At 37.4% G+C, this 27,903-nt stretch overlaps 15 protein-coding genes and 1 non-coding gene across 16 annotated transcripts; 6 read left to right on the forward strand and 10 right to left on the reverse strand.

Annotated features, from left to right (window-relative positions):
* Positions 1-168: 168 nt before the first annotated feature.
* On the reverse strand, positions 169-3,300 carry CYC8 (transcription regulator CYC8; the record flags this gene model as incomplete). Its single annotated transcript, XM_003688124.1, has 1 exon — positions 169-3,300. One exon carries the CDS (start codon positions 3,298-3,300, stop codon positions 169-171), a length of 3,132 nt encoding a protein of 1,043 aa, XP_003688172.1.
* Positions 3,301-4,078: 778 nt separating this feature from the next.
* On the forward strand, positions 4,079-4,600 carry TPHA0M01640 (uncharacterized protein; the record flags this gene model as incomplete). The annotated part of the gene is made up of 1 exon (XM_003688125.1): positions 4,079-4,600. One exon carries the CDS (start codon positions 4,079-4,081, stop codon positions 4,598-4,600), a length of 522 nt encoding a protein of 173 aa, XP_003688173.1.
* Positions 4,601-4,850: 250 nt separating this feature from the next.
* Positions 4,851-5,330, reverse strand: LTP1 (tyrosine protein phosphatase LTP1; the record flags this gene model as incomplete). Its single annotated transcript, XM_003688126.1, has 1 exon — positions 4,851-5,330. The coding sequence occupies one exon, from the start codon at positions 5,328-5,330 to the stop codon at positions 4,851-4,853; it is 480 nt and encodes a 159-aa protein (XP_003688174.1).
* Positions 5,331-5,621: 291 nt separating this feature from the next.
* On the reverse strand, positions 5,622-7,688 carry TPHA0M01660 (transketolase family protein; the record flags this gene model as incomplete). The annotated part of the gene is made up of 1 exon (XM_003688127.1): positions 5,622-7,688. The coding sequence occupies one exon, from the start codon at positions 7,686-7,688 to the stop codon at positions 5,622-5,624; it is 2,067 nt and encodes a 688-aa protein (XP_003688175.1).
* A 1,163-nt stretch (positions 7,689-8,851) lies between these two features.
* On the forward strand, positions 8,852-9,667 carry TPHA0M01670 (uncharacterized protein; the record flags this gene model as incomplete). Its single annotated transcript, XM_003688128.1, has 1 exon — positions 8,852-9,667. One exon carries the CDS (start codon positions 8,852-8,854, stop codon positions 9,665-9,667), a length of 816 nt encoding a protein of 271 aa, XP_003688176.1.
* A 228-nt stretch (positions 9,668-9,895) lies between these two features.
* Positions 9,896-9,969, reverse strand: TPHA0Mtrna2V. Its single transcript has one exon. It is a non-coding gene; the product is annotated as a tRNA-Val (tRNA).
* Positions 9,970-11,145: 1,176 nt separating this feature from the next.
* TPHA0M01680 (uncharacterized protein) lies at positions 11,146-14,223 on the forward strand (the record flags this gene model as incomplete). Its single annotated transcript, XM_003688129.1, has 1 exon — positions 11,146-14,223. The coding sequence occupies one exon, from the start codon at positions 11,146-11,148 to the stop codon at positions 14,221-14,223; it is 3,078 nt and encodes a 1,025-aa protein (XP_003688177.1).
* A 212-nt stretch (positions 14,224-14,435) lies between these two features.
* SLX9 (Slx9p) lies at positions 14,436-15,068 on the reverse strand (the record flags this gene model as incomplete). The annotated part of the gene is made up of 1 exon (XM_003688130.1): positions 14,436-15,068. One exon carries the CDS (start codon positions 15,066-15,068, stop codon positions 14,436-14,438), a length of 633 nt encoding a protein of 210 aa, XP_003688178.1.
* Positions 15,069-15,575: 507 nt separating this feature from the next.
* Positions 15,576-16,148, forward strand: TOM20 (TOM complex receptor protein TOM20; the record flags this gene model as incomplete). The annotated part of the gene is made up of 1 exon (XM_003688131.1): positions 15,576-16,148. One exon carries the CDS (start codon positions 15,576-15,578, stop codon positions 16,146-16,148), a length of 573 nt encoding a protein of 190 aa, XP_003688179.1.
* A 413-nt stretch (positions 16,149-16,561) lies between these two features.
* Positions 16,562-17,139, reverse strand: TPHA0M01710 (DUF4149 domain-containing protein; the record flags this gene model as incomplete). Its single annotated transcript, XM_003688132.1, has 2 exons — positions 16,562-17,000; positions 17,093-17,139. 2 exons carry the CDS (start codon positions 17,137-17,139, stop codon positions 16,562-16,564), a joined length of 486 nt encoding a protein of 161 aa, XP_003688180.1.
* A 363-nt stretch (positions 17,140-17,502) lies between these two features.
* On the reverse strand, positions 17,503-18,465 carry MRP13 (mitochondrial 37S ribosomal protein mS44 MRP13; the record flags this gene model as incomplete). Its single annotated transcript, XM_003688133.1, has 1 exon — positions 17,503-18,465. One exon carries the CDS (start codon positions 18,463-18,465, stop codon positions 17,503-17,505), a length of 963 nt encoding a protein of 320 aa, XP_003688181.1.
* A 523-nt stretch (positions 18,466-18,988) lies between these two features.
* Positions 18,989-19,507, forward strand: SNT309 (Snt309p; the record flags this gene model as incomplete). The annotated part of the gene is made up of 1 exon (XM_003688134.1): positions 18,989-19,507. The coding sequence occupies one exon, from the start codon at positions 18,989-18,991 to the stop codon at positions 19,505-19,507; it is 519 nt and encodes a 172-aa protein (XP_003688182.1).
* Positions 19,508-19,697: 190 nt separating this feature from the next.
* On the reverse strand, positions 19,698-20,222 carry TPHA0M01740 (60S ribosomal protein uL5; the record flags this gene model as incomplete). The annotated part of the gene is made up of 1 exon (XM_003688135.1): positions 19,698-20,222. One exon carries the CDS (start codon positions 20,220-20,222, stop codon positions 19,698-19,700), a length of 525 nt encoding a protein of 174 aa, XP_003688183.1.
* Positions 20,223-20,946: 724 nt separating this feature from the next.
* On the forward strand, positions 20,947-21,807 carry PRE2 (proteasome core particle subunit beta 5; the record flags this gene model as incomplete). The annotated part of the gene is made up of 1 exon (XM_003688136.1): positions 20,947-21,807. The coding sequence occupies one exon, from the start codon at positions 20,947-20,949 to the stop codon at positions 21,805-21,807; it is 861 nt and encodes a 286-aa protein (XP_003688184.1).
* Positions 21,808-22,079: 272 nt separating this feature from the next.
* FHL1 (Fhl1p) lies at positions 22,080-25,175 on the reverse strand (the record flags this gene model as incomplete). The annotated part of the gene is made up of 1 exon (XM_003688137.1): positions 22,080-25,175. The coding sequence occupies one exon, from the start codon at positions 25,173-25,175 to the stop codon at positions 22,080-22,082; it is 3,096 nt and encodes a 1,031-aa protein (XP_003688185.1).
* Positions 25,176-25,976: 801 nt separating this feature from the next.
* YTH1 (cleavage polyadenylation factor RNA-binding subunit YTH1) lies at positions 25,977-26,609 on the reverse strand (the record flags this gene model as incomplete). The annotated part of the gene is made up of 1 exon (XM_003688138.1): positions 25,977-26,609. One exon carries the CDS (start codon positions 26,607-26,609, stop codon positions 25,977-25,979), a length of 633 nt encoding a protein of 210 aa, XP_003688186.1.
* Positions 26,610-27,903: the final 1,294 nt, after the last annotated feature.

Below are 27,903 nucleotides of genomic sequence, written 5' to 3' on the forward strand. Positions count from 1 at the left end.
TATAATAAAATAAGCATTGTTTATAATATCATTATTATTACTATTATATTTACAATTTTTCACAGCTACATCATACTTAATTCAGTTATTTTTATATAAGTTGATGAGAATTTTTTTATTTTAAAGACTAACCATGTTTTAATAATTTTAGTTCTTTTAAATTTTGAGTTACTCATCGTAATTCTCATCCTCTTCGACCTCTCTGACAGCATTCTCCTTTGGGAAAGACTCTTTTGTTGGTTTCTGTTCAGAAGCAACTTCTTTTTCTAAATTATCTTCTTCACGTAGTTTAGCTTCTTCTTCCAACTTTTCTAATGCTTCCGCAGTAGGCTTGATAGTAGGTTCTGAGGCAACTTTGGCTTCTTCATCTTTCTTCTTTTCTCCTTCACTTGTTACTGCTATTTCACTGGCTGGCGCAACTGGAGATGTAGTAGAAGTCTCGGCGTGTACTGGAGTTTCTTTTATATTCTCCGAACTCTTAGTCTCTGGTTCGGCTTTAGTCACCTCGATAGTTGCTGGAATATCATCAGTGTTAGAATCTGGAACAGTGTTAGAATCGACAGATTCGGTTTTACCTTCTTCAGCAAGTTTTGTTTCCTCTTGGACAGCCTGAGAAATAGATTCATCAACTTTCTTTTCTTGTATGCTAGTAGTTACAGAAGAATCAGCATTCGAAGTTACAACAGTTTCAGTAGCAGTATAAGTGCTTTCATTGACAGTAGCAGTAGATTCTGCAACTGGAGTGACAGATGTGACAGTCGGAGCAGCAGTCTCGGTAATTGGAGCAGAAGCTTCAGCCGCTGGGGTAGCACTTTCTACGATTGGCGTAGCGCTTTCTACAACTGGTGTTTCGGATGCAACAAATGGGGCAGCAGCATCTACAACTGGGGTTGCAGCCCCAACTGGAGCGACAGTTTCAGCAACTGGTACAGCGGATTCAATTGCTAGAGGTAAAACTGTAGCTTCAATAACCGGTTTAGGTTCTATTGGCAATTCTTCAACGGTAGTCCTGTGGCACCTGGTGAAGCTGTACGGTTCAGCAGGGACAGTGACTGGAGAACTTCTCTTCAGTTTCTTTTGAGATGGTTCCTCAGATTTTTCAGTTGAGGTCTTGGCTGATTCTGAACTGACAGCGGCATTAACCAAAGTATTAATACCATCGTCAACAGTTCTCTTATTAGATGAACCATCAGAATCGTTTTCAGTTTCGGTCTTTACAGGTTCTGTTGGTTGTTGAATTGTTGAAGCTTGAATAGGTTGCAATTGTGGGGCAGGCATCTTTTCGTGATCAACCATAGAAATAGGTGGAATAGATGGTGCAGTTACTGACTCAGAAGCGCCAGGAACGCTAGTTGGAATGGATATTGGTGCAATTTGCGTTGTTTGTAATGGAGGAACCATGGTAGAACCAAGAGCTACTGGAGGAGCATTAGCCTGTTCCTGCTGTAAAACTGGTGCTGGTGGTAATTGATGCAATTGTGCTCGTTGAGCTTGTTGAGCTTGTTGAGCTTGTTGAGCTTGCTGAGCTTGTTGAGCTTGCTGAGCTTGTTGAGCTTGCTGAGCTTGTTGAGCTTGTTGAGCTTGTTGAGCTTGTTGAGCTTGTTGAGCTTGTTGAGCTTGTTGAGCTTGTTGAGCTTGTTGAGCTTGTTGTTGTTGCTGTTGTTGTTGTTGTTGTTGTTGTTGTTGTTGTTGTTGTTGCTGTTGTTGTTGTTGTTGTTGCTGTTGCTGTTGCTGTTGCTGTTGTTGCATTTGTTGTAAGTTCATTTGCTGAACTTGTTGAATTGGTAATCCTTGTAATTCACCATTAACGTCTACTAGTGGTTGAGCGTAGGCTTGTTCTGTATGCTGCTCAAGAACTTGACCATATACACCTTGTTGTTGCTGTTGTAGAGATAATGGTCTTACATTCAATGGATTTACTCTATCATTTGATTGTAAAGTTGGCTGTAACATTACAGGAGCATTAGCTATGTCGTTGGTCTGACCAGGTGCGCCTGGATGTTGGCCAGCTTGTTGTTGGGCATTGTTTGGATTCTGCAACTGTTGTGCTAATGATTCTAGTCTTTCTCTGATGTGAACGTTATCTGGATCTAATCTGGCAGCTTGTTTATAGGCATCCAAAGCATCATTTAGTTGTTTGTTACAAGTTTCATATAAGGTACCTAAATCGTACCAAACTTCACTGATGTAAGGATTCAATCTAATAGCTCTGGTGTATGCATCTAAAGCATCTCTGTATTGAGAGATTTGATAATATAATACACCGATGGAACACCAGAAGATTGGATTTCTTGAATCTCTATTCACAGCTTGTTGGAAAGCATCATAAGCAGCGGTGTAATCAGCCCTAATCATATGAACACGACCTAGGTGGTACCAAGTAGCAGCATCTGATGGATCAATCTCTAGCGACTTCAACAATAAGTTCAATGCTTTTTGTGGATCATAGAACTGGGTGTTGTTCATACCGTATAGACAACCTAGTTGTTGTAAAACTTTTGCATGGTGTTCATTTTGGACCAATACATTTTCGTAGGCTTCTTTTGCACCTTGCCATTCACCCATGCTTTCCAGGACGGAACCCAATTGGAACCAAATGTCCCATTCTTGCAGTGGTGAAGGAGGTTGTGGTAATATATATCTAAAACATTCTAAAGCCTGGGTCCATTTACCTTGGTGTTTGTAAATGATCCCCAATCTGAAATAGATTTCATTTGCCTTATCGAAATTTGGATCCAATTCCAAAACTTTAGCAAAGGCCTCTTCTGCGTATTCCAAAGAACCATATCTATCGTATAGGATACCGATTCCATGCCATAACTTGGGCACATTTGGATTTGATAAATAGTACAGCGCCTGTTGGTACGAGTTGTAGGCTCTCTGCAAGTCGTCCAACATCAGATAGCAATGACCTAAAGTTGCCCAAACATCAGAAAGTTCGGGATTGACAGACAAAGCACGTTCGTACAGTTCGGCAGCTCTTTGGAACATGTCTCTTGAACGGTACAAGTGTGCCAATGAGGTCAATGCTTTAGTTGAAGCCGGATTGTATTGTAAAGTGGTGTCATACGCCATAGCGGCCCTATCGGTGTCGCCTACAGTTTCTGCCAATGATGCAATTGACAGCCAAGTTTCTGCAGTGGACTGTGTTAGCGGGTCGAGAGGTGGATGTTGGACTTGTTGGATCTGGATATTTTCTTGTGAGTTTGGTTGACCCAGTTTCTGCTGCTGTTGCTGCTGCTGTTGCATGTTCACAGCATTGACCAGCGGCTGTGCAGGCTGTGCCGTTGCGGAATTCATCGTTTGGGACAGTGTGCTTTGATGGACTACTGTTACGTTTGCTTTTGAGCGACAGGGTCCAATGAGTGTTACTTATACACGATAAAAGATCAGTTACTTATATGTGAAATGGAGTGATTGTTTCTAACGAAATAAACAAAGTATGAAAGGGAAACGTTGAGTGAAAAGAAATTAGGAAAAAAGAGAATAAAACAACGAAACAAAAATGAAATGAAAATAAGTTAATAAAAAAAAAATAATTGTACTCTGTCGAGAGAGAGTGTGTGTATACAAGAAAGTTTAAGAAAAAGCAGCTATTGTAATTACGATGTTCAATTTCGGAGAGTATTAACGAGTTGTTATTGTGATGAAATGAAATCCTAACAGGTCTTGCACAAGGTCAATACCTATTACACATTTTCGACATTTCCGCATTTTCGTTTTCGTTTGTTGTTGAGTGGTTCAGGATGTAGATGTTTGCTGTTTGTTGTTTTAGATAATGTAATAACTTTTCGTTATTGATATTTGCGGTGCGGAATAAGAAACGAAGCGTCGATGCTTGATACATTAGAGAAAAAAAGAAATTAAAAAGCGGACAGCGACAGCGAGACGCATGGACGCACGGACGCAGTGGCGAAGGGAGAGATCTCGTCCTGGGCGCGTGTGCGTGCATTCGAGAGCCGGAAAAGAAAACAGCAAAAAGAAACGAGAGCGGCAAAAAGAAACGCGTGGAAGGTTTGCGATTGTCTGACACGAACGCGGACAAAACGGCGGCGACGAGCTGGGCGCGTATTAGTTAATGTGTGCCAAAAAAAGCAGCGACAGAGCGGAGACAAACGGGCGCAGTTGCGGCCGATTCTACTGGGCCTGTCCGAAAACAGACGTGGAAAACACCGAAACGGGCAGAGGAATTGGAGGCGGCCAAAAGGGCGGGACTCGCGCCAGAACAGCCAGACAATTTAATGCACGGTTTTCGAAACTTCAGAAGTTTCGAAACTTTCGAAAATTGGTTTTGTGTTTGTGTTTTCGTATTTTTATACTTTTTATGCTTTTGTGTTTATTTGTTGTCGTTTTCTGTTGTCGTTTTTCTGTTGCCGGCCTATTGCGCAGGCACTCTGGGAGCACGGTGACAAAACGCACACGGTTTAGCAAATTCTCGCTTTCTTTTTATTGGAGCGGGAACTGGTGTGCGTGGGTCCCCCGCACCCTCAGCCCACGGCGTTTCTGCTGTTTCGTCCGATGCCAAAACACCTCGTGGCTGCATATGTCGGTCCACTTCTCCTGCACCGGCTCTGTGATTACGCAACTCGGCTATAAATAAACCATTGTTTGTCGGTGCTTAATGCCAATGGCTACATCTCGGCGGCCGCTGTGCGCTGGTAAGGAGGTCGGATAATCACACAGGGCGCAGGCGGGTAACAGCACTCTCGCTTCACACACACACGCCAAGTCTGCTAATCCCATAGTGCTGGGCGATCCCTATTTACAATTCACATATCTAACATAGAAAAATGCATTTATGGTAGCTGTCTATATAGTTATTGCTAATGAACGGCGTGCGTTCGTCTCATCTATAACTCTTGGGCAAGGAACTGTTCACTGAAATACGTAACTTGTTCGAAATTGTATTCAAATCCATCGATTCCACCGTAGTATGGGTCGTCGACTATCCTATTGTACTTGTTGTTTGTGTTCCATTCGCCGAACAGCGACACTTGGCTCTTACTATCTTCTGGCTCGATACGTTTCAGATTGCTGAAATTACTGTCATCCATGCAGATGATATAGTCAAATTCTTTGAAATGTTTGGGTTTAATCTGCTGGGCGAGGTGGTCGACGGGAACTTTATGTTTACGACAAGTTGAAACGGATCTGCTATCAGGTTCTTCGCCGATATGATACCCGGCCGTCCCGAATGATGTGATCCTCTCGAAGCGATCACTTAATCCTTTCTGTTTCACGGTGTGTCGGAACACTGCCTCGGCCATTGGCGAACGGCAAATGTTCCCCAGACACACAAACGCAACGCTTATCTTCCTATCTTGTGTCATTGTTTGCTCTCTTCTGTTGGGACCTCTCATATGACGGAATTCACCGATCTTGTGCAAATAATGCTGTCCCACTTTTGCAGCTCACTTTTATATCTCACATACTCGATCGCTGATTTCAGTTTTCTTATTTGCTCGCTTACAGGTGAGCTCTTTTCCGCCCGCGTCTGTGTCCTCCGCCCATTAGCAACTTAAAAAACTATAACTTATCCCATACTTAACGTTATATAGCCAATACACACATATATATGGATAGAGAGACTCTCACAACAAAAAAATAACGCAATTACTGGCTTACGCTAATGCCTTCCTCACTGGAGAGCGTATGGTCTTGTCAGAGTAAAACGAAAGAACCTTGGCAATGCGGCTGGCAACACCGTCGGGAGTAAATTCAAAGTACTCGTAGACTTCCTTGCTCTTACCACTCATTCCGAACCTGTCCAGGCCAAATTGCTCATGGGAGTACTTGCACATGCTCAAAGTGGCATATACCTCCACACTCAAGATCGGAACCTCGTCTGGAAGCACACTGATCCGGTACTCGAAAGGTTGTTTCCCAAATGTATAGAAGTCAGGGAGGGACACAACTCGAATATTAACTTTATGGTCCTTAGAATACTTTTCCGCACTCTTGCAACATAAAGACACTTCACTGCCACTAGATACTAAAATCAAATCAAGTTTCGGGGTAGTGTTACCGTGGTATTCGCTAATTGCATATCCACCTTTCGCTGCTTTCTCAATGCTACTGCCTTCCAGTTGAGGAACATTTTGACGGGTTAAACATATGATCGAAGGTGTTGCTTTGCTCTCAATCGACACTTTGTAAGCAGCAGACACTTCGTTCCCGTCGGCTGGCCTCCATACTTGCATGTTAGGTAACGCTCTGAAGTGGGTTACTGTCTCAATAGGTTGGTGGGTTGGCCCGTCTTCTCCAAGACCAATTGAGTCGTGGGTAGCTACCCAAATTACTGGATATCCAGAGAGTGCAGCTAGTCTCACTGCCCCAGAAGCATATGACACGAAATTCAAAAATGTACCACCAAATGGTTTCAAATTGTATCCATAGGCTGAGATGCCATTCAGAATTGCACTCATACCATGTTCACGAACACCATAACGAATGTAGCGCCCCATGTAGCTTCCTATCTTGGTATCATCTGGTTGGAAGTCTATGGCGTCATCCCATCTTGTCAAATTCGATGGAGTCAAGTCTGCGGAACCTCCAATTAGCTCTGGAAGAGTTTTAGCCAGGGAATTGATAACTGATGCAGATAATTTTCTCGTGGCCAGGTCGCCATCTTCTGGCTTGAAAGTTGGCAATGCGGACTCCCAATCCGGTGGTAGAATGCCAGCTATTCTTCTTTTGAGTTCAGCCCCTAATTCTGGATATTTACGCATATATTCTTCCAACGTTGAATTCCATTCTTCATTGGCTTTTTTACCACGCTCGATCATGTGTTCCTTGTAAAAATCGTAAACCTCTTGGGGAACAACGAACGACTCTTCTGAATTGAACCCAAATCTCTTCTTCAACTGTTTGACATCATCTGGCTTCAATGGGGAACCATGGACATTATACGTCCCCTCGTTCAAAGAGCCAAACCCAATTGTCGTGGTAAGTTTAATCAAAGTTGGCTGTTTTTTGTTACTTTTTGCAAGCTTAATGGCTTGTGAAATCGCATCTAGATTATCATTACCATCTTTAACCTCGATGACTTCCCATCCATAGCCCCTGTACCTAACCGCAACTTCTTCCGTGAAGGATAGATTAGTCTTACCATCAATGGTGATCGAGTTGTCATCATAAATCACAATCAAGTTCCCCAATTGCAAATGACCAGCTAGAGAGCATGCTTCAGAGGAGACACCTTCCTGCATGCATCCGTCACCTGCGAAGACATACGTATAGTTTGTCGATATTTCGCAATCCTTCTTATTATACCTGGCAGCGATGTGTGCCTGTGCAATTGCAAACCCGACGGCATTCGAGATACCCTGCCCGAGAGGGCCAGTGGTCAACTCCACCCCAGGCAGCTCGTACTCAGGGTGTCCCGGAGTCTTCGAACCCACAGATCTGAACCTCTTCAGATCATCGATGGTATAGTCGTAACCTAGCAGATGCAAGGTCGAGTACAACAAGGCGCAAGCATGCCCGTTTGACAAAACAAATCTGTCTCTGTTGGGCCAATCGACATTTTCATGGTTCACATTCATAAAGTCCCTACATAGAACGTGCATTGCAGGAGCCAGACCTAAAGGAGCCCCGGGGTGTCCCGAATTCGCTTTTTGCACTGCATCCACAGCCAGCAGTCTGACGGTGCTGATGCAAAGCCTGTCAATATCATTAAATTTCGACATGATTAATTGTCCTGTTTGCCTGATTGCAACTAGGAGTGGATCAAAACATCGAGGGTCAGTTAGCATCATCACATACTTCCAAATATGACCAATTTATATACCATTATAGATGGAAACCTCAATTGGCAACAATCCAATCCCTTCCTCACAAGTAACCTAATGATCCATATTTAGAAACCTTACTGGTAACCCTTGTTAATAATTGCGTCATTGACCTCAATATGCCTTTACTGACGCAACAGGTGACAGTGCGATAGTGACGCGTGTGCAGCAACCTTATATTGACCGAGAGCACCTTTTCCCCCAATTCAGCCTTTTCTAGACCCAAAAGAGAGGCTGCTCTGGCCCGCTACACCAATTGGAGGTACGCTCTGTTCTTTTTGTTTTTCACAACAGATGCTTACTCCGCCGCAGCACTGTGCCATGCACACCCGTACATTATTATCATGTCCTGCTGATCACCGTATGCCGTTCTTTCCCCTGCCAACCCCCTTCACCCCCACTCCCCAGCACCTCAATCGTAGTATCTCCCTCCCCCTCTCGTAGACCCGCTACGAGCACATGCAATATGCCCAACATCCTTGTCCTCACCCTGGCTCGATCAACCCATAACCGGAATATCATCCACTCTCTCTGCAACCCTGCTCCTAATCTACGTCCGACCGCCACCCTAATGCCCTTCCCACTGATGAAACGCTGAAAAAGTTTTTCGAAATCTGCAAAATTTGTAAAAAGCATTTTTTTCTGAAATTTCGAAATTTTCCATTTTCTCGAAAATGTTATTCTCAACTCATCGCATCTCATCGCATCCCGTCAGATTGCTTTTTATTGGTTTCTTGCTTTGCTAATTTATTGGAAAAAGTTTAATTCTATACACTGAAGAGAAACGACAGAGAGACCAGACCTACTTAATCATTTAAGATTTGTATCTGCAAGTGCATCGACTGTCCTTGTGTTTCTTATCCCGAGATTGGGGTCCAGCTTGTTTTGGGTCTCTCATGTTTTGTACATTTTACAATCGTAAGGTTAGGTTCATTTATAGCGTGGTCAACATATATATACATATTTATACTTATATAATAGGTTCCTGTTTGGGGAAACTCATAAGAGGTTGGATGCATCTGTTGTCAACCAAACATTCACAACAACAACATTAGTGTGAGATGAGCGCTGCATCAGGGACGTTTAACATTCTGAATAATATCATCACATGTGATGATATTATTCCCATCAAAAATAACATCAGTAATGAGGTGTTGGATGCAGGTAAGGAATCGCATCCAGCCGCTCCAGAAGCAGGCGAAGGTAGTGCTCTGACTTCGTCGAGTGAGGATGCTGACCTGCTGTTCTCCCCCCTTGGCGATTTAACTTCAGACAATACAGATGGAGAGGACGAGGAAGACGAGTACTGCCATGGCCTACTCTCGCCGGTATATTTCCATGCAGAGTATCCAAAAAGATTCCATCATAATAATCCGATGAACAGTGATGCCGGTTCTGTTGTCCAAAATACGCACTCTATTACTAATAATATTCAAAACTCGGAGACTGATACAAATAGCGATTTCTGGAATGAAGTCCCAACAACAGCAGAAGAGGCCGTCGCATTCGCTAATAATGATGACGAACTATTAACGATTATAAATAAAAATAGCGATAAGGCCAACTGTGTGGAAAGTGAAACATCGATACTATCGAGCCTGGTCACGGATGGCTTGGAAAATATAAATAACAGTAATAATAAAATTAAAATTAAAAATTGGGATTCGGATGCTTATATAAAACTGTTTTGTTATAGAAATAAAACAGGTAATTTCGAATTGAAAACCCAAATCGATAACCCTGGAACTTCAGGGATTGGTGCTAAGAATAATAAAATCAAAAAAATAAAGAACGGTAAAAGAAAGTTTGTAAGAAGAAAGAGTGGTATTTCTCAAATGATTTCTACAAACATTGGTATTGGTGAATTCATGTTATGATGAATTATAAAAGGGGAAAAACGTCGCATTTGTTATTTCATCCTTATTTATTTAGTTATCTGGTTTATACGTATGTACATTCAATTTGCTAATTTAGTTTAATAAAGGATTTAGATTACTAAGTGATATTCAATGGTATGGTTACGATGCCTTTTATGTTGGTGAATTTACTTCAAATATGCTCAATCTATGACGTACTTGATGGGAACGGCCAGACAAAAAAAATAATGATTTCGCCCAGGATCGAACTGGGGACGTTCTGCGTGTTAAGCAGATGCCATAACCGACTAGACCACGAAACCAATCATTATACGCATATTTTACGAGTTAAAGTTACTAAACACCCATATTATAATATTGGAAATGCCATTGCACGCATAATTGACCATACCATGCCAGATATCACCAGTTTATGAGATCATTGCCACAAACCTGAACCAGCAGATATCGACAAGAATATACTGACATATACCCTAATTGTGGAGAAACAAGCTTATGTTGGGTAGTTCCAACATCTAAGTTAGTGTCATTAGCTACTTCAGTTGCTCTAGTATAGTCCATCTTCTTTATAGTTAAATAATCGATTGATCTTTTATTAGTGTAATTAAACTATTCTATATAGAGTTAGATGCCCTCCTTATATATGAGTTAATCTGACAGTTGAATGAACATGTGTACGTGTTCATTCGATCCTCCTAGGCTCTTTAGTGTCTGTATTGTACATCTGTGTTTATCATGTAGCCATTTACATTGTAGTGAGAAATTTTCACCTACCACTTGGAAGATTGTTCTGGACCTTCTTTCCATTAGTAAGTGATCTATTGGTTCTGGACTCAAAGTGTCATAAACACTTAGTTCTGTCACATACACTACAATAATTCTGACACTAATACATTTTCTGGAAACTAGTAGCAGGACTAAAAGTATAAAGCAGAGACCTGCTTATACATTTAGGCTTCGAGAGAATCATGTAATTATCTGTAATACAGAATATGCGAAAAAAAACCCTGTCTTCGTGTTGATAGGGACACGGAGCGATATGAGTCTGCGCTTCCCATCTGCTAGAAGACGATAGTCTGCCTATCATCTTTGTCTATCATCTACCTGTTATTACATCCCTCAGTCATACTCTATCTGTCTATTGCAGTTCTTTTGTAGTTCACATTACAACAACGAAAACTACTTGTTTCATTTGTTTTACAGTGCTTGTACTCTTTTTTCTATATTTCCTGAAACAGTAACATGTTCGAAAGCGGAAATAATTTGAATTCCTGAGCTTTTATATTTTTAAGAATTCCATACTTTTCGATAATATTTTGGATTCTGGACAAGATGAAAGGATAGTCGGCTGATTTAAGACAGTATAAAGGCATTGTATCGCATTCAAAGGCCAATCCCTATGCACCATTGCAAGTAAGTGTTGATAATTTGACTTACAATTGTTTTTATCTCGTTGAATACAATTCCCTGCTCGAAAGATGGAGGAGAAAATCATAACACCTGTGCAAGAACATTACATTAAAAAGGAACTTTTGAAGTTGGAATTAGAAAATGAAATTGCACTACTAGATGATCCATTCGCCTTACGGAAGTTTGGCTACCCTTTCTGTTCTACGGATCCAATCGATAACACCGCTAATAAGAAGAGATCATCGGGTATGTTCTCATCTACGTTGATTCCTAATTCCCCGAATTATAATGGTATAAAAAGTAAAAGTAATATTAGTTTACTTTCTATCACCAGCGGTGATAATGGGGCTAATAAGTTGGCAAATGCAGATGTTACGTCACTATATGGCAATGATTCAGACCCGAACGCTTTCAATATGTTAAATTACTTTCTAAAAGAATTTATAATTAAATTTCCGTTATTAAATAATTCTGACGAAGCCCTTAAAACAAAATTTTGGCAACAGAAAGTGCAGCCCTTCTATGAATATTTTATGTCATTGCCATTCAGTGATAGTCTAGATAGAGAAAAATCTTCAAAGAGAAAAATGATGTCTACCGTGATAAATAAATTAGTATATTCATTTTTTGCTTCAAACATAATTACCGCTAATGAAAGCTTATACTATACGAAGGAAAAGCAGAAGTATCTAGAAGAACAGGGCATAGAGAAAAAATCTAGATTGAAGCATTTAGGCATAGGTATGCCTGATACAATTCGATATCTAGTTACATCTGAAGAACTTTTCATAAATAACTGGAATATTAACATAATTGGAGTATTGGAAAACAACTTAAAAGCTTTAGATAAAATTCAAAAAGGTCAGAATAAATCAAGCAAACTTGGTGGTAGTAAATTATCTGCCACTTCCATTACCTCCAGTTTTGGTATGTCCTCCACAAAAAAGTGGATGAAATCAGCATTATCAGTAACCTCTGCATCATCAACAGCATTTATTTCAAAAATTACGACAGGAAATTCTTCGGTATCACCCCTCTCATTGATGTCAAAGCCCACTCATTACTTTATCTTAGAAGTTTACAATAAAAACGAGCATGAGGTAACTCACAAATATTTACAAAAGAGTTATTACGATTTTATTGAATTCTCAAATATTCTCAAAAAAGAGTTTCCTGCAAAAAAATTACCAAAACTTCCTCATAAACAGAAGGCTACCGATACGTCTACAACTTCTCATGAAGGTATTCAAACTTCAACCTCACACGTAAGATTAGCAGATGCTCTTCATACAGGTGAGCAGAAACCATCTATAATAGTAAATGATTCTGAGATTTCATTGGACAAACTAAATATGGGGATCGATTCAGCAATAAATGATGCACACTCTGAGGATATAAATTTTGAATTTGTTGATGATAAAGATAACAATAAAAATAATTCTAATTTATCTCGTGATATTACAAGAACTTCCTTCAGACAATATTTGAGGAAATTAACAGAAGATGAAGAGATTGCTTATAGTGTTTCGTTGAACACATTTTTAAATAGCAATAATGTACAATTAGATTCATTACCATCGGAGATACAAGAGGATATAAATTCGCGTAAATTAGTCGATGCTTCAAATTTACAAGATGAAGTTTCTAATCAAGAGGAAATGGAAGAAACAATGCATATTTTAAGTCAATCAATGTCTGGATTTAGGTCAAAATTAGAGAAAGATGACGATTACATAAAAAATATTATTAATGAATTTAAAATGCAGAATGAGATTAGTTTGATGTCTGATGATGTTCAACATTTCTCTGAATGGCTAAAGTTAACTGCCTCCTCTGTGATTTATCATTTGTTTTTAAGCAAGAGAGGCAGTCGTGGTCTTTTCAATCAAGTAAGGATGTTGCATAACCTAATACCTTACAACATGATGAGTCAAATCATGAAAGTTACCAATCCCATGTCTATTATGAAAGGTATGACAGATTTATTTTTAAGCCAGCCATTTGGGGGTTATTCTTTATTTCAAACTATGTTTATAACTATTATAACTGAAGATATTAGAGTTCAGACTAAAGTTATTAAAAAACTAGAGAAAAAGATAATTGAAGAATCTAATGGATCACAAACGATAATCGATCATATTAAGCTATTTGTAGAAAAGAATCAAATATCGAATGAACTGTCATTAGATGAAATAAGAGCCGAATCTCAAAAGATGGGTATGCCGATGGTATTAATAGTATTAATGAAGTACTCTCAGCTTCGAAAAGTATCCCAGAAAGATGTCGATAGTGTTATAGAATCGTATACTGCCTGGAAAGTCCAAAACAAATCTGTTGGAGTCGTCAGTGAGTCTGAAAAACAAGAATCCAGTTATTTTGCAAACTTAAAGGACTTACAAAAGCTATATTTTAAAAATAATGATAAGAAGTTAATGAAAAAGGTTTGGCAAGATCCAGTCTTGGCCCAGTTACTGAAAGCAATTGTTAATTTAATTTATGATCCAATGGTGAAACTTTTTAATATTGCAGACGTGGATAAGGGCTTAAAGTTATTTGAAAGATTTATGACAGATTTGATAAAATTAGTGGATAAGGTTGTGTTTGGAAGGTTAGGTACTTGTACTAAGTTTGATGTAATTTGCAGAATTAAAAACTTGCTTGATAAATATGAAGATGAATTTTTGTCATTGTTAAATCATTTCTTAAATAATGATAAAGAAAATGTTATCGAAGAATATATAGCATGGGTTACATCCATACTAAACTTCCTTGATAACAAAAATGAAGTTGGTAAAAATAATGTATTAGATATTGAGAAATCAATTAAAGAGTCAGATATACTAACAGAGAAGTTAACAACTGAAATTGACGATATAATGAAAAATAAATTTGCCAAAAGAAAGATTTTTAATGATATTGTCAGCTGTTGGAAACGAAAGACAGTGATACTGGCAGAAAACTCCAAACTTTCTGACCAAGATGAAATTCGCAGCAACATGACTGCCATCAAAGAAATAGACATTGAACTGGGAAATTTGGAACTATTGTTCAACGAACTGATGGCACAACATTTAGATAGAACAGAGCTAAATAGTTTTAGAGAACAAGTGTTTGTCCCTTTTATTAATGGTAAGTATTTCGGATGATATTATCTTCGCATGAGATCTATTCCGTGAGGATTTATAGGATAATATAAATATTACAATATCTAGTGGGAAAAATATTTATTATTTAAATGATAGGTGTTAATATATATTTTTGGGAATTTTTATATTATGCAATGCGAATTGGTGAATTCTAGGTAGCAATATGATGACCGCTTAATTGAAACCTTGAATGTTATCAGCTGTTTCATATCCTAAAATTTTTGCATCTTTATGATTTCTTTTAACGAGCCAAATGGATCAGCTTTGAATGCATTATTGTTAAGAACTTGAACAAATCTCTTAGATTCATCTTTAGTTAATTGTTTAGCACCTTTCTGGTTTCTTATGCTTGGTTGATTTTTTTTGATTTTAACCGAAGCACTGGTTTCATTATTTATGTGTCTATATTTTGTTGATTTTGTTATTTTGGTAACATTAGTATCTACCATCATGTCTTCATCCTCGAGGCTACCAGTTTTGTGGTCATTCTCTAAAATCTCTTTTAAACCAGCTTCCTTGTTCAAAGACAACAACAGATCATTCATCTTTGGTTTCAAGTCATTTTTCATGTTTCTTTTCCTACGTCTAATTGAAGACTTCGAAATACCTGCAAAATCAGGATTGCCAGCAGCTCTTTCTTTAATTTGAGTCAAGAAGGTATCTTGCTTATTCATTTGCTTTTCCTTCTTAGTCTCTCTCAGTTGATGTAAAAATGCTTTTGGATCCTCTGGGAAGGAATTTGGTGTCGATAGTTGGTGAAACACCGCTTCTGAACCATTTAGACTATTATTCGGTTTTTTAGAAGCAGCTTTATTTCTCAGTGTTGTTCTCTTCTTGGCCACCATGTTTATGATTGGGTACGAGCGATTATATCAACGTATCACGATTTTGAAGCAACAGCAATCTCTAAATCAAATACAATTCTTAGCAAGAGCGTCTAGGTATAATACTATATGGATAAGTTATTATAACTCTAATAAACAAATATATATATATATCTTTTAATATATTTATGAATCTATGCCATCTCATCTTATCTTAATATGATGTTTCCAATTATTTTGAAGTCTGAAATTTTTTAAATTAAACGCATAGGCGATTTCATCAAAATCGTGAAACAAATAACAAGACCAGTAAAGAAAATCAGATGTTATTCATTTTTAAAGTCAAAATGATCCATTTCAATTATAAGAAAGGTTCAAATAGAATATTGTTGTTTATTTAGTCATACTTTTATTATAATTGAGATAACAACTTGCTGCTTCTTTTGGTTTTTTTGGTCGTTGCTTATAGAAGAAACATCAAGAATACATTAAACTTTTCCTGTCGTGTATTATTTTAGAAAATTGAACATGTCTCAATCTAGTTCGTTTTCTCGTTTCGTATCCATTGCAGGTGCTGTTACAGCCTTGTCTATTACTGGTTATGCTATTTATTTTGATTATCAAAGAAGAAATAACTTGATGTTTAGGAAAAACCTAAAGAAAGAACACAAAAAACAGATGAAAGCTGCTAAACAACAACAAGAAGAAGATAAACAGAAGAAATTGAAAGAAGTCGGTGATAGCTTAGCAAAAGAGTTGGCTACTGACCCTATTCCAACTGCTCCCGCTGAGAGGGAAGCCGCTTTCGCTACTAATGTTGAAATGGGTGAACGTTTAGCATCTGTCCCAGGTAAAGAAATGGAATCTGCTTGTAAATTTTATAAGGCTTTGAGTGTCTATCCAAGCCCAGCTGATCTATTGGGTATCTATCAAAGAAGTGTCCCAGAAAGTATCTACGAACTGATTGTGTTAATGATTGCAGTATACCCACCAACGAATATCGCTTCTATCATCAACGGTATCCAACCTGATTCATCTTCTGTTTCAGCTGCTGCCGCTGAATTAGAAGCCATGAGTCAAGGAATTGGTATTGACGAATAACGGAACTAGACTATCCCAAGTTGCTGCTTTTAAAATTGGGAATTTCTGCTTGTACATGCTCTTCGATTATCCTTTTTTTGTAAATTGTTTATCTAGTTATCCAACAGTGATGAGAATGGATTAAATATAAAGTATTAATGCAATTGAAAGTATGATGTATCTTTACTGTACTTTCTAGCATTCGTATTTACTTCTGTATATATATAGATATAATGAATATAGTTTGCATATTTTGTATATGACAAATAATTAACATACCCAAGAATTAAATTAAAACCACCAGTTCTTTCATTTTGTTGATGACTTAATGTCAATATTTGAATTTTATAGTAAGGGTGTAGTATTTACAGTTCTTTTCACAGACTAATGGATTTGTGACCAATATGTGAATTGGCGCTTAAGCACTCTCATCACTATTTTGGAATATATCTCAATAAGTTTTTAGCTAAATAAACCCCATAAACTAGCATACTAGCATTATTGGTAAAATTAAATAGTAAACTAATCCCATGAGTTCTACCAAATGATTTTTTCAAGTCTTCATCGAACGCCATCAGTTCTTTTCCTTCCAGTCTAGCTGCTAAAGCATGTCTCTCTTCCTTGATTTTATGAGATTTTGGTTGTAAATAAACGAAATTTACTAACCCAGAGGCAACAGCGGTTAATAAGCAAGTAATGGAGCCTTTTGAAAGGGCAACTGGGGAAGTGAGTCCTAAAATCACAGGTGTCACTGTTTGCATGCAAAAATAACCTGGAAATATTTTACTTTGCATTTTAGAAAATTGATCTTTCTCCAATGTTTTAAACATTAGAGGTGAGGCAACATAGGAATAAAATGTAGCTCCACCAAAACTAGATAAACGATAATAATTGGTTGATAGTTAGTAATCATATATTTAACAATTGAACCGAGGTTTTAAAAATAGGTGCTTAAAATATCATACGCAAAAGAATATAGCAATAAATGTGAAGCTGGTTTGACAAAACTCATTTTGTATTGTAATTAGATATCTGTTAGATGAATAATATTCTATATAAAGTATTGGTATCTACAATGTTCATAAGAATTGCACCATAAAAACAACTTCTAATAGTTGATTAAATCGTTTCTACCCCTTCTAACATTTCAATTTTGATATAGGAAGCCATTTTGTTCACGGGTTGCCTTTAATTCGTTTAACAACAAGATGTTGATATTGCAAAAGAATTCGATCTAAAAACATTATGATATTGATTAACAATGTTAATTATTATGTACAAGGGTGTTATATAGCCTATCTTCAGGTAATTATATGATTAATCGTCAAATTTAATACTTTTAAGGAAGAGAGATACATCGATCTTAACGGATAATCTACTTGTTCTCTTCAGTTTCGGTTTCCTTAGTGTTTTCAGCGGCCTGAGTATCTTTCCATACCTCATTCACCGTACTCATATAGCTGTCATAGACATCCGTATTGTGACCTAAACTATCCGCAAGAGATCTGTAAGATCTATTGAACGCAACGATTTTTGGGTCTACAGTTTCGGTTGCAAACTCTTCCAATGTTCTAGTTATGATATAGGTACCTCTTTGCTCTAAATAAAATTTCGACGGTTTATTTGTCTCCTCCAATTGAGGTAGGTTAATCTCTTGGGCCATTTTATATTTGGATATTAACTCATCAGCAGAGAAATTCAATTGCTTGGCCAATTGCTGTATTAATGGTTTTGCCAAACCAAACGTATCGGTTCCTTTTGAGTTAGTAAATGCAACGTTTATTTTTTTCAATGCAATAGTTGGATCATTGTAAACTTTGATTTTATTTCTATGCAGATTGCAAGTTAATATAGCATTGAAAAAATGATCAATATCGTATGCTTCGACGTTGCCAGCTTTTTGAAATTTTGGAATATTGGAATACATCGAGCTCAGTAAGTGAGAATAACTCCCTGTCTGGAAGAAGGCTTTAAACAAAATATCTTGCAAATGGGCACCATTGAAGTATTTGTACACTTCACGCTTTCTAGTGGAGATTGACGTCCAACTCTTGTACCATTGTGCTAATTCATTTGTCTCATCTGCAGAAACCTTCAGTGATCCGATGTATTCGTGCAGAACAGTCTTCGCAATTGGTCTAAATGGCTCGTGAGGCTTAAGTGGCTTGCCAGTTTTAGAATCCTTCAGATCCATGGTCAATAGGATATTAGAGTTCTTAGGGCGGTATACAAGTGGCCTCAGAGCATGTTTGGTTGCGTAATAGCCAAGAAATTGGTCCAATCTCTCCTTAGCAGCGACGTCCGAGACGTAGCGTTTAAAAGTTAATCTGGCAGACATAGTATATCTCTTTACCAATTTTATCCGAATTAAAAGTGTGCTAGAGGGGTGGGAAGGAATCCTAAGCTAATATATCAATCGGCAGCAGCAGCAACTCTCCAATGTCTGTGTTCAGGGTCTCGATGCACGCACATGCATCCAAGAAGACCAGGCATTGATCAACTTCTAACCTTCTTATGGTACTGAAATCCACATCTTTATCCCGATGCTCATTATGGATGCCGAACGTTAACTATGGGGCAGGAAACGCATGGTCGGGTAACCGGCGTTGTGGCGGCTGGGTAACGCAGTTTCTGAATTACAATTTCTAGAGACAGAGACTCAGATGAGTTAACAGTTTGTGGATTGAGTGTCTGCTGTAAGAACAAGATGGGTTGTTGACAGTTGGAGGAGTAACGGTGTGCTGAGTGTGCGTATATGAGGAGTGGGTGAATCGAGTTGTTGTTAAGAGATTTCTTGTTGGGTTGGTTATAGCAGCTAAGACGAACAGAAAGTGCGAGCGACGAGACCTGGGTTTTTTGCGATGAGTTTCTTACCTTTTGTTGACGTTGAAGAGGTTGAGTACCAGGAACAGATAGAAAAGTTGTATGAAGAGACGAGAGAACAAGTTATGGATGGGGCAGAGATGCATCCCGAGGTTGTCAAGATGCTTGCGGTCTCTGAATTAGACGAGAGGAAGCGTGCGATGCCTGATGACTGCGATGACCCAGACAGTAAACGTAAACAGCCAAGGATTAGTTTACAACGGTATAGTATCGATGAAGGGAGTAGTGTGGAGAGTCTTATGATTAATGAGGCGTATCTGCGACACCAAGAGCTCGTGTTGAAGGAGCTCCTCCCGAAGACGATGATGAACCAATGGATAATAAATAATGAGTGTATGAAGGACGATGGACAACATTTACAAGAGACAATGGACAGGCAACTGAAACAGATTGTGGATCTGAATAAGCATAGAGAGAGGTTGCAAATGGAAGGTAATGTTACTTTGCAAGAGTTGGAGAAACAATGGCATAACCAATTGATCAAGAATCTGCAATGATTTTTGCTTTCTCATTGACAATAATAAAACGGTTTAATATATAGACAGTTGTGCATTTGTATGTAATTAGTCAACGGGCAGGAGCCGTTGATATATGTTTCAAAAGTATGGTATGTGTTTTTATTTCAAATATTAAGTTCCTAGAAAACGTATATAAAGAATAAATATAATAATTTTTTCAGAGTTAAATCTATTTGTTTAAAACATCAGCATCGTATTTTTGCTTGAACCAAGAGATAGTGTCTTCCTTGGAGGTCTTGTGGGAGTTACCGATGGTAGCTCTACATCTCTTTCTTCTAGCAATTCTAGCACCTGGTCTGCCCATGACGACGTAGAAATCCATACCGAAAATACCAATAGATGGATCGTACTTGATACCTAAATCGATGTGTTCTTCAATACCGAAACCGAAGTTACCAGTAGCAGAGAAGTTTCTGTCTCTTAATTGATATTCCTTGACCTTTAGACCTCTTTCTATGATTTCTTCAGCCTTTGGACCTCTGACAGTGACGTGAACAGCGATCTTTTCGTTTCTTCTGATACCGAAAGTTCTGACTGTGTATCTAGCCTTGGAGTGAACTGGAGTTTGACCAGATAATTGTTCTAAAACCTTGGAGGCTCTGGTTAATCTGTCACCAGATTCACCAACAGAAATGTTCAAGACCAATTTCTCGATCTTCAATTCACGCATAACATTTTGAGCTTTAGCAGACATTTTGGCTATGATAACTTTGGATTGGTGAGTTTAAGACAGGATATAAACAATGGCGAAAACGAACACCCTCTCTTTATATATACATCGAGATATCCAACTATATGTACATATAGCATCCACACATATCAGATGAAAATTCAATCAGAGGTTAAACAATTGACAAGCATTCTGCACTTCCAAGTTTCCAACACTTATCACAAACCAACCCATATGCAGCATCGGTAATCAGCGTACATACATGTTCAACGAACTCATTGCTAGCTTTACCATCTCACACTATAGATGAGAACTGAAACTTTTCACACCTCATCACCTCCAATTTGAAAGAGTGGTGTGCGTCTGTGCGTCTGTCGGAACTTGGTTTTCGGCGCGTTCTCGGGCCGTTTTGCACGAAAACGGCGGAATCTTCAAAAAGCACAATTTCTCCAAAAAATAAAACTACACCCACACATCCTGCTCTAATACCTGGATGTGTGGGTTTTGCAGTCACAGTTTATGTTGGAGAGGGTAACCCCATTTTTGCCGTTTTCCAAGCAGTGGCAAATTAATAACCACACACACATACAAATATATAAACTTAATAACATATATATACAGATACAATGGTCTCTAGATATAAGTATATGTTTAATGATTTGGTTTCTTGGTGTGCTCGTGGCAACTGTTCATACTGGCTCAGACTTGTAAGGCACTCACTAAACTCACTGGCGAATACACATACAAGATGCAGGCCATTGCTAACGGTTTCAACCAAAACTCTCTAATAAAAGAACTACAGTATGATAATGAAGATAATTTGAATGAGGACTTCATTTTGGGTAACAACAACTTCTCCAAAATTGCTCCTTCTTTGACTATGCCTCCTATCTCTGCTCCAAGAGACTTTTTAAGGGCTCATACCGACGATGCTACTAATCCAGACTGTAAAATTAAAATCGCACACGGTACCACTACACTAGCGTTCAGGTTCCAAGGGGGGATCATCGTTGCAGTCGATTCAAGAGCCACTGCAGGTAATTGGGTTGCCTCTCAGACTGTCAACAAGGTTATAAGGATTAATCCTTTCTTGTTGGGTACCATGGCAGGTGGTGCAGCAGATTGTCAATATTGGGAAACTTGGTTAGGTTCCCAATGTAGATTACATGAATTGAAAGAGAAGGAACGTATCTCCGTTGCTGCTGCTTCGAAAATTCTAAGCAACTTGGTTTATCAATACAAAGGTGCAGGTTTGTCAATGGGTACAATGATTTGTGGTTACACTAAGAAAGAAGGTCCGACCGTCTACTACGTCGATTCTGATGGTACAAGATTAAAAGGTAACGTATTCTGTGTAGGTTCTGGTCAAACTTTCGCCTATGGTGTTTTGGATTCAAACTATAAATGGGATTTAACAGTCGATGAAGCTTTATATCTAGGGAAAAGATCGATCCTGGCTGCTGCTCACAGAGATGCATATTCAGGTGGTTCAATTAATTTGTATCATGTCACTGAAAATGGTTGGGTCTATCATGGTAACCACGATGTCGGTTCGACTTTTTGGGAAATTAAAGAAAAGGAAGGTTCATTCAATAACGTCGTTGGTTGATTTATCACTATTTCTTATATATTAATTTTAAAAATTAACGACAGAACACATATATATTTATATAAGATATATTTTTAGCATATATAAAGAATAAAATTATTACACCTTATAATTTTTAATGAATATAACACCTTCTATGTTTTTAAAAGAATTAATTATATAAATAATGTTATTTATGTATGCATTTCCTATAGATACATATATGCAGATGTACCTTAAATCATTTAAACTCTAATACGAAACCTCTTTGACTTTAATCAAAAATAAGTTTATTAAGAATTATTATGGTTTTCGATATTCTCAGGATCGTTAAGTTCATCAACATCCATGGCCTCGATGTTATGACTTTTTTCTAACGAATTGTTATTGGCGATTGAAGTTATGCCTGAAGTATCGATGTTAAGATCGTCGCTGTGCTCAATCAAATCATTATCTTCCAATAATGCTTCCGATAATGCATCTTCAATCGAGACAGAAGTTGGGACAATGCTAACATTTGTCTTCTCCAAAGTATGGATATCTTCCAACTTTGAATCTAATATATCATCGGAAGTAGGACCCACTTTTGTAACACCTGCAGTATCCTGCGTCTTAGTGTTCTGGTGAGAAATGGAAGTTTCGGCACCGGTTGTAGGATTATTACTATTCTCTGCTTCTAATTTATCCGCAGCTGTATCTTCTTTACCGTTTGTGCCAGAGTTTTTATTCTGATATTCCACTTTACTTGCTGTTACTTTTGGTGTAGTCTTTTCAGGATCACCAACCTCAACATCAGAATTATCTGATTCATCATTAGACTCACTTTCATCGCTGCTCGTTTCAGATCCAGAGTTATCCGACTTGTTATTTTCGTTTGTATTTTCCCCGTCCTCTTCATCATCCTCCCCTTCGGAACTAGATTCATTCGAACTATTGTCATCGCTGCTAGATTCACCTTCTTCCCCAGAAGAATCCGAGGCGGTGGATAAAGCTCTTTTCTTAGGTATAGTACGTTTTAGTTCAGGGGTAGGAGTAACACGGGCAGGCTGCCTAGGCTGGAAGAATCGTGATAATGATGTTGGATCAAAGGAACTTCCACTGTTGGTACTCTTAGTTACTGGTGGGGTTGATTTTACAGAAGATTTTACCGGTTCAGTAGCACTACTATTATTAGCTGCAGTTGATTTCTTAACCGAGCTACTTGCTAACGTTGACTGTTTCGCTTTAGGAGCAGGAGCAGATACCATTGCAGCCGATAAGGATAAATTGACTAGCTGTTTTATCTTACCATTAGTTACTTTTGAGGTTGCTGCATTTACAGCAGCAGCTAAAATTAAATTCAGATGCTGAGGATTTTTATCCATTAACGCAGTTAATGGATTACCCGTTATACCCTTATTTTTAGCTGCTTGTGTTACTTGATTTATTGTCATAGCCAGTGCTTGAGTTAATATCGAAGCTATGACTGGCTTTGAAAGGCCTTTTCTATCTTTGGTTAATATCATTAACTGCTCTTGTAAATATTTCATGGTTCTTTGATGATCGTCTACCTTATTTTCTTTGACAGTTGATCTATTTGCTGCGAGTGTCTGCGAAATATTCTGTTCTTTACCCGTTCCATCACTGCTACCAGACTTTTTTGTTCTGCTTGTCGTCTTACGTCCTTTTTGTTGGTCCAATTTCAGTTGGTTAGCTTGCGCCTTAGCAGCCGCATTTTCTGCTTGTTTTTTCTTTTGTAATTCTCTTTCTGCAATATGCTGTTCATCAAGGCCCCATAACCAACCCTTTCCTTCTTTGGATATTTTTTTAAACGATTTATTTAGTGACAGGTTATGTCTCACAGAACTTTGCCAACCATCTGGACAGTACTTGTAATATGGAAATAACTCCTTAATCCCAGAATATATCTCTGAAAGTGACATACCTTTTTGGGTGGAATATTTTTTAAGACAAGTGGTCAATAATGATGAATATGAAGATAAAGGTTTAGTTCTGTACTCTACAGGGATTTCGTTAATACTATAAACCTTCTTTGGTGGCTTTGGAGCTTTCTTTTCATCAGCAGCGGCTGCTTTAGCTTTCTTCTTTTTCGGACTAGCGATAGGCTTTTTATCTTCCTTTGTAGTCTGTGGTACAGTTTCTTTTGTATTAGTATCCTTTGCAACAGCAGTAGTTTTGGTTTTTGCTGTGCTTGGTTTTTTCTTTGATTTCTTAGTTGTATCTGTTTTAGAAACATTGGTTGCCGATTCGGCATTCTTAGTTTTGCTATTATTTTTCTCATTACTTTTATCTTTCTCAGGCAATATGAATTGGAATGGTATTTGACCAATTTGGATTTTTGTGGTGTTTCGAAGTGGTACAGTATTACCTCTTTCAATAAAAACATCATCTATAAAGGCACCGTTTTTACCTATTACAGACAATTCAAATCTTCCCGTTCCAAAATTGTAAAATATTTGTGCATGTCTCCTCGAGATTGATTTTGAAGGACCTAAATTAACGTCTACTTTATGTGAAAAATCATTATCTGATCTTCTGCCTATTATTACATGTAGAGTTTGTACATAAAATGTAAAACTCTGAAAATCTAGCCTAGCATATGCTGATATTGTTGGTTGTTCTTCGACTAATGGCATGCTTCCATCATTATTTGAAGATTTATTTTGGTTGCTAATGTTTGAATTTGTTAATGAATGGCCACTAACTATATTATTTGTAGTTGATGCGTTGCTGATATTTTGATTCGGTATACGAGTGGAAGATGCAGGGAATTCATGATTCTTAAAAGTTGTTGGAGTTAAGGAATTTTTCCTTTGTCTATTGAACAAAGTATTTTTTTCGTAGATAATAGATTGGGGAGAATTCATTATTTTAAAGTGATCTGGATTGGGCTTTGATTCATTTGGGGTTTCTGTCGATAAAAATTTTTCCTCTTCTTTTTTAATCGTTTTATCACTTATTTCGCTATTAGTACTTGTTATTTCGTTTGCATTAGGATTTGTTTCGCCCTCTTTTGTATTTAACTGTACCTTATTATGTTTGTCGGTATTTCCAGTGGTCTCGTTATGTTCTTCTTGACTCTCAATTGTATCTTTTTTATCAATATCGGTGCTATTCAGTATATCATTTGCTGCCGAAAGAATTGCATCATTATGCTTTGAATCAAATTCCAGTAGTTTTGAGAAATCATGTTCAGGTAATTCTAACGAATGTATACCAGCTTCTATGTCGTGTTCATTAGGGTTCCCTACATTTGGCTCTTCATCTTTTATCCTTTCATAATCTCTATACAGGAGACTATTATCTTCTGTAGATTTAATGTCTTCATTGGGTAACGCATCAGTGTTGATACTGTTTGCATTGGAACTTGCCGATAAGTCTTCGTTCATTTAATATTGTATATCTATAATTGGTTATGCTTGCTTCCTCCTCTTTCAGTTTCTATCAGGTACCTGATGTATATTGTATGTGCAGTAGTATCGACTTGTGATATAAAGTTCAAAATATAACAATGCAGACGTGACTTCTATTTTATTTTACTCTTTTCCAATCCTACAATTATGTATTAAAATAAACAAATTGTGTTAAATAGATGGGTTCTTTGTTTTCAGCTCCTAGTGTCTAACGGGAAAAGAAATTCTGGTTCCAGGTTATAAAAAAATAAATGAAATGTAATGTGTTTTGTTTTTTTTATAGACAATGTAGAAGTCTCAGGAAAAGATCTATTCCAAAGATTCAATACCTGACTTTCGTGAAATCTTTCTAAGTGACGTTATATCTGTATGCATATAATGCTTACCTATTTGGAAATCATATGAAATATTTTAAAGGTTTTGTTTACTTGATACCAACTGTTTCATTAACTTTATTTATTTTTTGTTTATAATATTTTTTTGTTATTTAGCGTTTGCCGTGAAAAGTGACTCTGAATTTGATCATAGTTAATCTACATAAAGCTAAAGTGAATCATTGATTAATTAGTATTTAAATTATATTGACAAGGGCTTAGATGAAGGTACACTTAAAGATGCTCTAATATATTTTATTTAAGGATGCAGAGTTGAATATGGAATATAGCTTTTGTATATGCTTTGCGGCGAGGAAATGCAGGTGAAGAATGTCAAAAAAAAAAATATTAACGTAAAATTGAAACAAAACTGTACATGCACTGCAATATTTTGTGTTTATTTTCAGTCAAAGTCTATTTCACCATTTATAATTGCATTCAACCTTCTTTCCTTTTCGGCATCTGATTGTCTTGTATTGATTTCTTCGTCTTTCTTGATTCTTATAGAATCATCGTTCATATTCCATATGTTAAAAACAGGATGCGCTGAATCGCAACCTTTCCCTAAGGGACAAAACCCTGTCAAATATCTTTGGCACAACGTCTTTGAGATGTGTCTTTTATTACAATTAGGGCCTTGGGCACAATAACCTAGTTCGTAGTCTTCACATTTCGGGATTTTGTTTAGTGGATCTATGTGCAGGTATTGACACTCAGGAGTTTGAGTACAGAATCCATTTTTACTGAAGAATACACATTCAGGCATCTTTCTCAAATTATATTCGTGCAAGTATTCACAATTATCATTTTTTTTGCATAACCCTCTTAACCAATGTTTACAGACAATTTTATTGTGGAAAATTGGTAACACATGCTTCTTGGGACAGTTATTCCCCAAAGGACATGAATCTGACGAGATGCCATTGTAATATTCACAAATTGGCCTGTCTGGGTCCAAAGATAAACTATATTCCTGTCTTAAAAACGGCTCAAATTTAAAATTATATTTATTTGTTTCTGGATGTACCACGCTCATTGTGTTCTTGTATACCTATATTTATATCCTTTTATCTGGTATCTGGTATCTGTCTCTCGTTGCTTGATTCAGTAAGGACAACAAAAACACAACTTATATATGTCAAATCATTTAAATAAGTGTTAGTAATCAAATTATATCAATCATCGTTTTTACTTCCATAACGTTCTTCCATTGCTTGACGCTGTTCGTGTTTGGTGATGACAGTTTGCGACAGTAAATGAGAAGCCAACGGCGGCAAAAATGAGTTGATATAAAGAGATACTTTCTTGCATTTTTGCTAATTATAAACTACTTTGTCATGCCATTCATAGAGTACTAAATGCAATGCTAACAGTTATATGTTCATATGATTGAAATAAATTGTTAGAATATTTAAGTTTTGTTAGTAGATTGATGGGACTCCTTGAAAGAGATGGACTGGATATTCCTCAATCTGTTGGAAAGATGGCCAAATATTAAAAATAAAAATAAACATGTTTTGATGGAATTGGAAAGAAGCCAGTGGTAGCTATTTATCCACTGCATTAGCACTAGTGCATACATGGATGTTCTCTTTTGTTTTGAAGTATCTGGCTATAAGATTAGGCTATCGGTTATTTATTTAAGGTTGGCGGCTAAATTTACGATTCACTAGTATGGGGTGCAAGAGTTATATTAACTGCAAGTGACAAAATACATCAAGGTCTCAACAGTTGAATAACAAATAAATGGTAGTTGCAATAAAACATACTGTGTGATTGCAAGAGTTACTGTTGGTCATACTTTCAAGATACGTCATGGGATCTCCTTTCTACTAACAAATCCAACTTTCTTTATGAAACATAAGGTTGAACAGAACTCTCGAGTCATCTGTAATACCTAGAAGAGCTAAATTCCCTAACAGTTCCTGATATACTGGCATCTTCTTGTTAGCTAAGTTTACGAAAAAACAAGTGCCAGTTCGGTCATTAAGACCCGTGATAAAACATGATATATCTGCGATATGTCGATCAAGCTAAAACAAGACCCTCAAACTACTATTTCTTCATTGAGATAATACATGTTATTTTAACGAATACTAAATTTAACATTCAAACACATTTTCATTAGAGAATCTGTTTGTTGCCTTCCTTTTGGATGTTTATTATGGTGCCATTTCGCTGAAAGAGGCATCGCGAACTATTATGATTTTTAAATTCAACACAAATAGAAAAGTAAAATTGTCTCTATATTGTCGCAGCAACGTACTAAATTGGGTAAGAAACAATACAATATCATTTTGTAAAAAATAATTTATCAAATGTTTTGGCGT

Source organism: Tetrapisispora phaffii, chromosome 13, assembly GCF_000236905.1.
Source record: "Tetrapisispora phaffii CBS 4417 chromosome 13, complete genome".
NCBI lineage: Eukaryota > Fungi > Ascomycota > Saccharomycetes > Saccharomycetales > Saccharomycetaceae > Tetrapisispora > Tetrapisispora phaffii.